Source organism: Leopardus geoffroyi, chromosome A3 (assembly GCF_018350155.1).
Source record: "Leopardus geoffroyi isolate Oge1 chromosome A3, O.geoffroyi_Oge1_pat1.0, whole genome shotgun sequence".
Lineage (NCBI taxonomy): Eukaryota > Metazoa > Chordata > Mammalia > Carnivora > Felidae > Leopardus > Leopardus geoffroyi.
In genome coordinates, this window is record NC_059336.1 from 119,391,163 (window position 1) to 119,403,469 (window position 12,307).

At 59.5% G+C, this 12,307-nt stretch overlaps 1 protein-coding gene across 1 annotated transcript in view; it reads left to right on the forward strand.

Moving 5' to 3' along the window:
- The window catches only part of OTOF (otoferlin), a 94,741-nt gene that overhangs the window by 78,119 nt on the left and 4,315 nt on the right, over positions 1-12,307 (forward strand). The window contains 16 exon segments of the mRNA XM_045447465.1: positions 256-417; positions 578-697; positions 1,181-1,342; positions 1,445-1,607; positions 2,108-2,238; positions 3,779-3,808; positions 4,206-4,337; positions 6,299-6,365; positions 7,214-7,350; positions 7,476-7,610; positions 7,925-8,062; positions 8,398-8,525; positions 8,624-8,794; positions 9,445-9,605; positions 10,279-10,421; positions 10,805-10,893. Of these exon segments, the coding sequence (XP_045303421.1) occupies positions 256-417; positions 578-697; positions 1,181-1,342; positions 1,445-1,607; positions 2,108-2,238; positions 3,779-3,808; positions 4,206-4,337; positions 6,299-6,365; positions 7,214-7,350; positions 7,476-7,610; positions 7,925-8,062; positions 8,398-8,525; positions 8,624-8,794; positions 9,445-9,605; positions 10,279-10,421; positions 10,805-10,893 (2,069 nt within the window).

Consider the following 12,307-nt stretch of genomic DNA (forward strand, 5'->3'; position numbering starts at 1 on the left):
TGGGATACCCCGAGAGCCCTGAACTAGCCGTAGGACGATCTCACTGCCAGTCCCGAACCTGCCATTCGCTGCCAGCGTGGCCTTGGCCGAGTCTGCGGTGGGCCCTAAGGCCTGGCGCCCCCATCTGTAAAATGGGGTGGTCGCACCCGCCCCTCAGCTGCCGGGGCTACGGCGAGGACTGACCGGGATCCCAGGCGTGAACGTGCGCGGTCAACTCGGGACCTGGGAGGCCACCTCGGTCATTTGTCCCGTCAGGGCAAGGCCGACTTCATGGGCCGGACCTTCGCCAAGCCCCTGGTGAAGACGGCGGACGAGGCGTACTGTCCACCCCGCTTCCCACCCCAGCTCGAGTACTACCAGATCTACCGTGGCAACGCCACTGCCGGGGACCTGCTGGCTGCCTTCGAGCTGCTGCAGGTGGGGCCGCGGGGAGGGGGGCCAGGGCCGGGGGCGGCTATCCTCCCCGTCCCGCCGCGAGGCCGGCTTGACCGAAGCTGGTGGTGGCCCGGGGCATCGGCCATTTCACCTGACAGAGAACGCACGGGGAAGGAGAGTGTAATACTGTGATATTCCCCAGATTGGGCCTGCGGGGAAGGCAGACCTGCCACCCATCAACGGCCCGGGGGACATGGACCGAGGTCCCATCATGCCTGTGCCCGTCGGCATCCGGCCCGTGCTCAGCAAATACCGAATCGAGGTGTGTGAGGGCTCCGTCGCGGTCCTCCTGTCCCTGCCCTGGACAGGCCCTGCCGTGTTCTGGCTTCCTTGCCCCCTTCACTCTCTTTCCAGCAGGGCTCTTGTGCACACATTATGCGGTTGGCACCCGGGAGACTGAGGGCCTAGCAGGGAAAGTGACTTGTCCAAGGTCACACCCAGAGCCAGCACAGAGCCAGGCTCCTCCCCCCCCCCCCCCCCCCCCCCCCCCCCCCATCCAGTGGCTGCCCAGCCTGCACTGAGTTACACTGCCTCGTTCCGGGACCTTCCCCAGCCCTCCTGTCCTCGCCCCCATACCCACCCTCACCCCGAAGCGCCTTAGGGACACCTGCCTCTCATCAGCTCTCGGGACCCTGCCCCTCCAGTCTTGCTGCCCACCCACAGCCCAGTTCCTTCTCAGGGGGCCCAGCCCACCCTCAAACGGCCGCACTGAGGGGCTCTCCTCTCCCCCCCCCCCCCGGCCCAGGTGCTCTTCTGGGGCCTGCGGGACCTGAAGCGGGTCAACCTGGCCCAGGTGGACCGGCCGCGGGTAGACATCGAGTGTGCGGGGAAGGGGGTGCAGTCGTCCCTGATCCACAATTACAAGAAGAACCCCAACTTCAACACCCTCGTCAAGTGGTTTGAAGTGGTGGGTGCCGGGCGGGGCGGGGTGCGGCTGGTGTGGCTGGGGGTGGCCCGGCTCCTCGGGGCCCCCCTTGAGCCCGGGCTGCCCTCGGCCCACATCCCCCAGGACCTCCCGGAGAATGAGCTGCTGCACCCGCCCCTGAACATCCGAGTGGTGGACTGCCGGGCCTTCGGCCGCTACACCCTGGTGGGTTCCCACGCCGTCAGCTCTCTGAGGCGCTTCATCTACAGGCCCCCAGACCGCTCGGCACCCAACTGGAACACCACGGGTACGGCCACACCCCGAAGCCCGGGCCGGGCTGCATCGGCCCATGGGAGGGGCTCCTGCCCGCAGTCCAGGCCTCGAAGCCGCCAGCTGGCTCTGCAGGGGGCATCCCCAAGTGGGTGTGGGGGAGGCCAGGGGAGGCCCCATCCTGGGGGCCAAGGCTACCTTTGGCCGCCCCTCGCTCTAGAGCCAGAAAGGGCTGGAGCCAGACACACCCTTAGAGGGCCCCGGGGGCAGGTGGCTTCCTCCACCGGCTCTTGGAGGAGACCCAAGCCTCCCTTCCAGCCTCCCTCCCAGCCCAACCTCCCCTGTTTCACTGCAGCTCAGCCTTCTCTCTGGCTCCCTTTCTGCCTCTCCGTATGCCCAACTGCTCTGTCCCTCCCTCTTGCCTCAGAAAGTTCCAGAATCAGCTTTAGGCCTCTGGTCCTTCCAGCCACTTCCGACTCTCACTGTTACTCCTGCTCCTTTCTGTCCGTCTGCCTGTCTGTCCATCTCTCTGTCCAGGCAGGCTCCTTCGGGGTCGCCGTGTGCTGTGCGATGGCGGTCCCTCCTCTCACCCCCCAGGGGAGGTCGTGGTGAACATGGAGCCAGAGGTGCCTGTCCGGAAGCTGGAGACCATGGTGAAGCTGGACGCGGTAAGGCGCGTGGGGTCAGTCCTGCGCCTGCTGGGAATGTGTGACACTTCTCGCGAGCGGGGCCGCCTCCTTTGGCATGTCACGGTCGAGGGCCCACCCTGGCTACGTGTGCAAGCGGTCCATCCAAACACTGTCCTGGAATGTAAGACTGTCGGTCCCGCGTGTGCGTGCCTGAGTGTGCATGTGAACGTGCACACGTGCACGAGCGAGTGGTGTGCACGTACGAGAGACAGAGGGAGCAGTGACCGTTTGAGGTGATAGCCTGTAATTATTTTTACTCCAACAAGCCACACCACGTAGACACGAGGCTCCTTGTGTGAACACCAGCGTTCTTTCCAGAAGGTCCCTGCGTTTCCATCCCAGCCTTTAAAGAGCAGCCCTGCCTAGGCCTGGGCTGGGGAAGGATTTCCAGGTGGAAGCTCCTTCTTCCTCTTGGTCTTGGGACTAGGGGACATTTATCTGCCAGAGGGGGACCTGGCCTCTGGGGTTTAGATGCAGAGATGGCACCTGCAGGGGAGGGTGGGGAGGAGGCCGGCCTGAACCAGGCCATCCTGAGTCCAGACAGCACCAAGGGGCTGGATGTGGGCTTCCTCCCTACCACGTTATCTCCATCCCATTCCTGACCTCACGTGCTCCACGCAGCCTGGGGCTCCTCCTAGCTTCTGAGGTCTGAGCTTGGTCTGAAATGACCTTCCCTTGGCCCACAGTCCTTACTTAACCCCACAGAGTCCCCGCCGGCTGGCTGAGTTAGCACTGGGCATGGTTCTCAGGAAAGGGGAGCAGGTATGGGCCAGGGCCTGGCCCACAGCACTGCCGGGAAAGCCCGCTGCTGGGGGGCTGGGCCTGGAGATCCCATGCCCCCTCGGCTCCCTCCCCCGGGGCTCCTCCTGGGGCCAGGGGTGGGCCCTGTCATTTCAGACCATCAGTGAACAAGACAGAGGACAGCACAGGCCCAAGCTTTGTCACCTTTCCCCAGGCCCTGGGCTCTGCTGGGGCGTTTTCACCAGGGCCCTCTTCAGCTACGCATTTGTGTGTGCATCCACTAAATTTTTAAAGCCCTTGCCCTGGTAAGGGGGGAGAGTAGGGTTGAAGTTGACCCTGTCCAGCCACCGTTACCGAACTCCCAGCACATGTGGGTCAGGCTCCCTGCCCAACCCTCAATGCCCACTGAAACCATCTGGGGGGTTTACAACTGTGCAGGTGCCCAGCCCCCACATTTGGACTCAGTGGCAACGTGGCACTGATCGTTTGTAAACCCCCCCCCCCCCTGCTCCGGTGATTCTGACGTGTAGCCGGGGTTGAGAGCCACCGTCCTTGAAAGTCTGAGGAGACATCTGCCAAGCAGACCTTTTTCAGGTTCACCAGGCAGTGTGCTCCTGTCAGGGCAAGGCCCACAGAGCACAGGGGCTCGTGGTGAATGGCCCTGCACGAGGTCCCTCTCAGCTCCCGCTCTTCTCCTCTCCTCTCCTGGATGGACCGCCTGCCGCTTCACGCCCTTGGTAGCTAATTCTGCCCCTGTCTCCTTGGTTCCCCTCTGCAGACTTCTGATGCTGTCATCAAGGTGGATGTGGTGAGTGCGGGCCCATCGAGGGCTTTGGGGAGAGAGGACCCTGCAGTGACATAGGGTATCAGGCCAAGGGGCCTGACATCAGGGACTGAGCCACTCCCCAGCCCCTGGATGCTCGGGGCCAGCACACCCTTCCGAAGAGGCAGAAGGAGAGAACTACTCAGGCAGCAAAGCCCCTCACATTGACAGGTCATGAGCCTCTCTGGGCCATGGCATCCTCCTCCACAAAACATGGCCCTTGACCCTTTGACATTGGTGGCCCCAAGAAGCCTCACGGAGTCTAAGGCTTCCCAGAATCAGATGGTCAGAATGGATGGGGGACCCCTGGATGGTCTAGGGCCCTGGGAACGGCCAGGGAGCAGGGATGTATGCGGGACTCTCGACTTGGCCACCCCTCCAGGCTGACGAGGAGAAAGAGAAGAAGAAAAAGAAGAAAAAGGGCAGCTCAGAAGAGCCAGAGGAGGAGGAGCCCGATGAGAGCATGCTGGACTGGTGGTCCAAGTACTTTGCCTCCATCGATACCATGAAGGAGGTGAGGCCTCAGGTCCGGGCTGGGGAGCCAAGGAGGAATGGGGCTAGGGGAGGTGACCCAAACTCCACATCGGCCCCTCCAATCCAGCTTCTTTCCCATCCCCACCAGGGCCAGTTCCCCGACTCCATCAACATGAGCTTGGAGCACACTTGTTTCACATCCTTCAAGTTCTAGCTCAGGCCCCACCTCTTCCAAAATGGCGGTCCAGTCTACCTTCCCTGGCCAGGTTTCCTCTTGTCTTCACTCACTCACTCCACAAACATCTCTTGAGTATGTATGATGAGTCAGACACCTTCCTAGGTACTGTGGGAGCCAAAGATAAGTCCATACCTGCCCTAAGGAGCCCTCGGTCTACTGGGCAAATGGACACGTAAGCTGCTACACTACAGGGTGATGACAAAGCCGGAGCAATGCCTTGGAGGAGTCAGAGAAGGCTTCCCGGGGAAGGTGACCTTTGAGGAAGAAGAGAAACATGTGAGCCGAGGCCGAAAGGGAGCAATGGTTTCTTAGTAGTTCCTGCACCTCCTCACAATGCTTCATTCTGCACATCTCCGTCACTGTGGCTGTGAAATATTCTTCCCCGACTGTGCGCGTTCAGCTTCTGTCTGCTGAAACTGACTGCAAGTTCCAGAAAGTGCATTTCTCTTCTTCCTCACGTGTCCCTCTCCCTGGCTCAGGGCACTCCCCGACTTACTGACCGACCAGGAGGGACGTGTGCCCATGATTGTGCTTCCTCAGTAGGACCTGAGCTGATCCAGTCATCCTCTCTCCCCAGGCCCTTTCTGTGGCCCAGGCTGTGTGCAAGGTTTCCGATGCACGTTAGTTAGCAGGCTAAGCTGCTGTAGCAAGTTAGATTGGTGTGAACAAGACAGAAGCTTCTTTCTGTCTCACATAACGTCTCAGAGAGTGGAGTTAGGCTGGTATAGTGACATAATGGTGGCAGGCACTAAGACCCTGTGTGGTTGGAGATGACTCACCCTCACGTCCGAATACCAGTGCCCAGGAAAGGGCAAAGAGAAGAGGAGGAAGCATAGCCCTTTCCTCTTAAAGCCCCAACCTAGAGGCTGCACATATCACTTCCACTCGTGTTGGCCTAACTCTAGTCCCTGGAGCCACACTTAGCTGCTAGGGAGGCTGGGAAATGTAATCTTTACCTACATGCTTGTGTGTCCAGAAAAACTTCTAAAACTCAGGAAGGCAGATAATTGGGGGTGGCCTACTAGTATCTTCTCCCACCATCATCTCCTGGATTCAAGCTGGCCAGGCTCGAGCTCCAAGGGGCTGCCTGTTGACTCCTGTTGTCTAATCCTGTAATTTGCATAGGTTGCCACCAGGTGGTGCCTTGGTTGAAACCCGGGGATTTAGTTCCCAGCAGGTGCAGTGAACTGGGTAGAACAGAAAGCACATTTTTTCGTATTCAGTTATGCTTTTCTACTATACTTTTTCTATTAAAAAAAAAAGAATACCACTAAGAATCAACATTAAAGGGCATTTTATTTTTAAATGGTGCACAATTTAAAGAATCATAAACTCCTGACCACAGTTGGTCATACTGTACACAATATCATAAACACACAGAGTGCATGATGGGTTTGAACCCCAATAGGAAAAAGCGTCTGTTTCTTTTTTTTTAAATTATTTTTATTTGTTTATTTTTTGAGAGAGAGAGAAAGGGAGAGAGAGAGAGAGTGCAGGCCGGGGAGGGGCAGAGCGAGAGGGAGAGAGAAATCCCAAGCAGGCTCCGTGCCGTCAGTGCAGAGCCCGACGTGGGGCTAGAACTCACAAACCGCGAGATCATGACCTGAGCCAAAACCGAAAGTCCAAGACCCAACCAACTGAGCCACCCAAGCACCCCCAAAAGTTTCTAAGCATTTAAGACTGGTCTGAGACCGCAGGATGGGGTCGAAAGACCCCTCCCCAGGAAGCCCACCTTCTCTCCTCTTCACCTCATCTTTTGGCAGCAACTTCGACAGCAAGAGGCCTCCGGCATTGACTTGGAGGAGAAGGAGGAGGTGGAGAACACGGAGGGTGAGCCCGGGACCCTGGGTCTCTGCCTCCCTGCCACCCTGGAGGGCTGGCTCCTCTACCCGCCACCCCAGCTGCTTGTCTTTCCCAGCCCAGGGCCCTGCGCCGCTCTAGCAGCCAAGGGCAGCTATCACCAGCCATCCCTGGGCACCAGGGGGCAGGCGTAGGCTCTAATCTAGAGCGACCGGTTCAGCCACCATGGTGAGAGACATTTACAGCCACAGAACAACAGAGCTTCAGCGTTTTCCAAGCCTTTTCCATGAAACGCTATTAATGGGTATTCCAGAGGGAGAAGAGGATTCTTTGGTCAAATGGATTAAACAGGTCTCTTGGCACAGGACTTCCCAGTGCCTTTAATATGCAAATGTTATTATAAGTCTCTAAAAGGAAGATAGAATATAAAATATTTCCCCAGCTTCTTTGACCACAATAGGCACTCTCTTCTAAAACATTCCAAGAACATCCACAGCGGCTGTTCCACGGCGTGCGGTTTGGGAAATGCTGGGAAATGCTCTCGATATGACCGACAGCAGATTGAGGCCAGAAAGTGCTGTGCGGCTCAGGCCTCCCGACTCAAGACCCACGCTCCTTCCCTGCTCTGCTCTGCCGGAGGGCACGGCAGCGGTCTTTGTACACAGTCCCAGTGTGGCTTTATGGGCGCCCTGCACCCACCCGTGGGAGGCAGGCATGCCAGGGAGTACTGTCTGCATCTTACCGATGAGTACACAGGGCCCAGAGGAGTTACATCAGCAAAGTCAATTAGCAGCCGATCTGGGTCTCTAACCCAGAACTTCCTGCTTCATCGTTTCTGCCCCAAACTGACCAGGGCCTCCTTTTCTGGTTCTGGCCAGGCCTAAAGGGGCCGATGAAGGGCAAGGAGAAGGCAAAGACAGCGAAAGAGGAGAAGAAAAAGAGAACCCAGAGCCCCGGCACTGGCCAGGGGCCTGAGGCCCCAGAGAAGAAGAAACCCAAGATTGATGAGCTTAAGGTGAGGGTCTGGGGGCAGACCCACCAGGGGTGTGGGGTCCTGCCTGGGGCAGGGGCGGGGGCAGATGGGACAAGACAGGGTGCAGTGGTCGTGCCGTGTCCCCCTGATGGCCTGGCCTGGCTCAGGTGTACCCCAAGGAGCTGGAGTCTGAGTTTGACAACTTTGAGGACTGGCTGCACACTTTCAATCTGCTGCGGGGCAAGACGGGGGATGACGAGGACGGTTCCACGGAGGAGGAGCGCATCGTGGGCCGGTTCAAGGTGAGGCAAGGAGTGTGCGCCCAGGCCCTGAGCATCGTACCCCTCGTCCACCAGCTCTTCTCCCCACCCCAAGCCCAGGGCCGACAGTCAAGTGGAACTGTCAGCTACCCTGATTGGTAAACATGAAAATATTTCTATGCTGCTTAAAAAAGAGCATCTGCCCTGAGTGCCCCACCCCCAACGTTGCCCTGGCCACTCCCTCCTGAGCCCCTGGACCCCCCTCAGATCCATCAACCCTGAGCACAGGATGCCATCCCTCTGTACTGTGGACCGTTTGGAACGCTACCCTCGCCTGAGCCCCTGCCTTGCCCCAGGGCTCCCTCTGCGTGTATAAAGTGCCACTCCCAGAGGACGTGTCCCGGGAAGCCGGCTACGACCCCACCTACGGCATGTTCCAGGGCATCCCCAGCAACGACCCCATCAATGTGCTGGTCCGAGTCTATGTGGTCAGGGTAAGACTCCCCTCAAATCTCCTCCCCCCGGTCTCCCAGTCCTCCTGCCCAGGAGACGCTAAAGCAGCGCTCCAAAGTGTCAGTGTAAAGTGTCACAGCCCCAACTGGGAGGCACCAGAGAGGTCACCTGGCCTAGTTCCCACCTTCTCTAGAGGAGGAAGCCAAGACCTGAGATGGGCGACGACTTTTGCCCCAGGTGACACAGCAACTCTCCTTTCTCCGGTCCAGTGCTCCCGCCCTTTGCTCTCACGGGACCATCAGAGAGGGGTGAGGGCACTGGAAGGCGAAGAGGGTGTGTGGGGAGCCTGCTCAGGAGCACCCCTCCCCCACCCCAGGCCACGGACCTGCACCCCGCAGACATTAACGGCAAAGCCGACCCCTACATTGCCATCCGGCTGGGCAAAACTGACATCCGAGACAAGGAGAACTACATCTCCAAGCAGCTCAACCCTGTCTTTGGGAAGTAAGGCCTCCTGGCGGCCCACGGGCCACCGCCCCCTCTGGCCCCACCCGGCTTCCCCGGCCAGACACCCTCAGTCCTTCTAATCCCCACCCCGCCAGGTCCTTTGACATCGAGGCCTCCTTCCCCATGGAATCCATGCTGACAGTGGCCGTGTACGACTGGGATCTGGTAGGCACCGATGACCTCATCGGGGAAACCAAGATTGACCTGGAGAACCGCTTCTACAGCAAACACCGGGCCACCTGTGGCATCGCCCAGACCTACTCCATGTGCGTGGGGTGGGGGGCAGGGGCAGGGGCGGGGCAGGGGCAGGGGCGGGGCGGGGCGGGGGTGGGCGCACCTGCCGCATCTTGACTCGGAAACCCAAGACTCAGAGATCGTGGTCTGGGAAGGTGGATATATTACAGTTTCGGTCCCAGTCCAGGCGTCCATCCGTACAGACCGAGCAGACCACAGATTCGAGGAGAGAGCCGGGGCAGGGGGGGCGCGGCTTCTAGGACGGGGGAGGCCGGGCAAGGAGAGAACCCCAGGGCTGGGAAGAGGCCAGGCAGAGGCCACTGGGGATCCAGCCAGTCTCTGCCACTGACAGGCTGTGTGACTCTCGACACGTCCCCAAACTCTCTGGTTACCAGTGTCCTCGTGGGAGTCTCTGAAGCTCCAGAGGAGAGGGCACAGTTGGGGAATGGATTGGGCTGTGTTGAGGGAGGCTGAAAGCTCATCCTCAGGACACGGGACATGTGAGGCTGGAGCCTGGGGTAAGAGGGATCAGCCTCGAGCAGCCCTAGTGTCTCGGGCAGGGCCTGCTTGCTGACATGGGGCAGCAGCCAACTTAAGAGAACTGGCAGGAACCAGCTGCCACCGGGGGATGGGCCCCAGCCCCACCCTGAGCCCCACGAAACCTGTGTGCCCCCTCCCACAGACATGGCTACAATATCTGGCGGGACCCCATGAAGCCCAGCCAGATTCTGACCCGCCTCTGCAAGGAGGGCAAAGTGGACGGCCCCCACTTTGGGCCCCCCGGGAGAGTGAAGGTGTCCAACCGTGTCTTCACTGGGCCCTCCGAGATCGAGGACGAGAATGGTAACAAGGCGCTGGACACGGGGGGTGTCAGAGGCCAAGAGGGACCCACGCTTCCTGCGGCAGGACTTCAAGGCCTAGACTGGGGCGTCCTTAGACCCTCTGCCCGTCAGCCTAGCGCCCCGCTCCCCTCTGCCCAGCCTCTGCCCTCCGGCACAAGCGCCTGCACACTTGCTGCCTTCTCTCTCCCTCCCAGAATTCCTGTGGGGTAGGGAGGTTCTTCCCATTCTACAGTGATTTGCCCAAAGTCACGTGGCCCTTCGGGGGCAGAGTGAGGGTGTGGGCCCAGGTCCCAGCTGACTCGCCCCACTCCTTTGTCACGTGGCACTTCCAGAGAACAGGAGACGCGTGCTGCGGAACTCATGCTGCGGCCCCGCAGGGTGCTGAGACAGGAAGTGGATTCCCCCCCTCCCTGCTCTCACAGCCCAGCAGGATTCTCTGGTCAGATTCCCCAGGCAGGGGAAACCCAAGAGCACAGGTCTCGCTGGGCCCCATGGGGCAGCTGAGAACTCGGGCAAGCCACGCTGCCCCCGTGCCTCAGTTTCCCCAACAGTAAAAGGAGACCGTATGGATGAGTGATGGCTCAGGGGCCGCTCTGTGCCCCCGAGTCTAGCCCCAGCATGGGTCCCTTGCTGTGCTGAGGCCCTATGTGCCGCTGACCCACCGGCACCCACAGGTCAGAGGAAGCCTACGGAAGAGCACGTGGCTCTATCTGCCCTGAGGCACTGGGAGGACATCCCCCGCGTGGGCTGCCGCCTGGTGCCCGAACACGTGGAAACCCGGCCCCTGCTCAACCCTGACAAGCCAGGCATCGAGCAGGTGACGCTCGCCAGGCCTAGATCCGAGGTTCTTTGGTATCTGGGATCAGGGAGTCCCTACCCAGGCCCATAAAAATGGATCCTCCAACTATTCGCTGCCTTCCCAAAAGCCTGGAAGGCACTTTCCTAGCATGGCCCCTCACGGTAGCTCCAGGGGCCTGTGTCTTTCCTTTGAGTGTGAGCCCCATGAGCTCAGGTGCAGCCTGCGGTGTCTCCCTTAGACGCTGTGATTGGCTGTTGGTGAGGTCATAGGGATTCTGGCGTCCAAGGACGAAAACTGATGAACCGGGTCCTGAGGGAACAAAGGTTGGGAGGGAGGAGAGCTGGCCTTCCTGGGCAGGGAGGGAGTCCCTGGGGAGATCTGCCACGCCCTCTCTTCCATAGGGCCGCCTGGAGCTGTGGGTGGACATGTTCCCCATGGACATGCCGGCCCCTGGGACGCCTCTGGACATCTCCCCCCGGAAGCCCAAGAAGTGAGCTTCTGGGGCCCAGCACTACCTCCCCCATCTCTTGTCCCTCCCCCCATGGCCTTCATTCCTGTGGGAGCCCCAGGCCCAGACCACCTGCATCACCTTGGTCAGTGGTGTTTCCCATGTGGCCTTCAGGGGGGAACAGGGCAACCCATGGAGACAGCTATGGGGCCTACCCTAGGTGGGTCCCCTTTGCCAAGGCACAGCCACCCCCCACCCAGTGTGCGGGCAATGAGGTGATGTGTACTCACCAGCACCCTCCAGGGGACTCTCTTCCTCACAGCGGCATCACCCCTGAGAGCCCGTTCCCCTTGTCCCCACTCCAGGCTGTCATTAAGCTCTGCTAGGTTTTCTTTACAAGTTTTTAATGTTTATTTATTTTTGAGAGAAAGAGAACAGAATATGAGCAGGGGAGGGGCAGAGAGAGAGGGAGACACAGAATCCGAAGCAGGTTCCGGGCTCCGAGCTGTCAGCACAGACCCGGACGTGGGGCCCGAACTCACGAACTGTGAGATCATGACCTGAGCCAAAGTCAGACACCTAACCGACTGAGCCACCCAGGCTCCCCAAGCTCTGCCAGGTTTTCTTTAAAACCCTTGCCGAGGAGGTATGTAGGAGTGAGCGCCTGGAAGAGGGGGGACGTTGATAGAGTGGAAAGAGCACTGGATCAGAAGCCAGGCCACCCGCCTCTCCTAGTTGGCCCTGGCCAGGTCATTTTACCTCTCTGGTCCTTGGTTTTCCCATCTGGAAGGCGGCAGGATGGAGTTGCTGCCGCTTCTAACATCCTAGTGCCTGGAACCAGGGCCAACCGCATGGGTGGGGAAGTAGCAGAGACCCCACACTCAGAGGGGCCCCACGCTCACTTCAAAATGGCGATATTTAAATTCTTAATGATTTTTTTAATAAAAGGCCCCACCTTTCCACTTTGCACCGGGCCCTGCAAATCATACGGCAAATTCTGCCTGGAATCGCCTCCGGGTCTGAGGTCACAGGTGTGCTGTCCCAGGGATGGCCACCAGGGGACACCCGACCCCATTGTGTCACCTGGGACTTGCAGTCCGGGCGAGAGCCCCACTCTGAGGAGAGCGGAGGGGGCGACCCAACCTCGTAAAGGCTGAACTCGTAAAGCCAACTCGTAAAGGCTGAAATGTACCTATTTATAATGACAATTACACCGCAAGGGGGAAAATCCTTTTCTGGGACAAGGACCTAAAGGAAACCAGATGCCATTAGCATGCCAGCTGCTGGGCCCACACGTAAACTTGTGTTAGACACAGTGTCTTCCAGCCTCTGGAGACCGAGTTCCTGCTGAGCCACCCCGCAGCAGCCACCCCTGCCCCTCCCAGGCCTGAGTCAGCCTCCCTGCTCTGTCCTGGAGAGCCGGCCAGACGGGCTTCCCCTAGGGTTCTCCTCACGA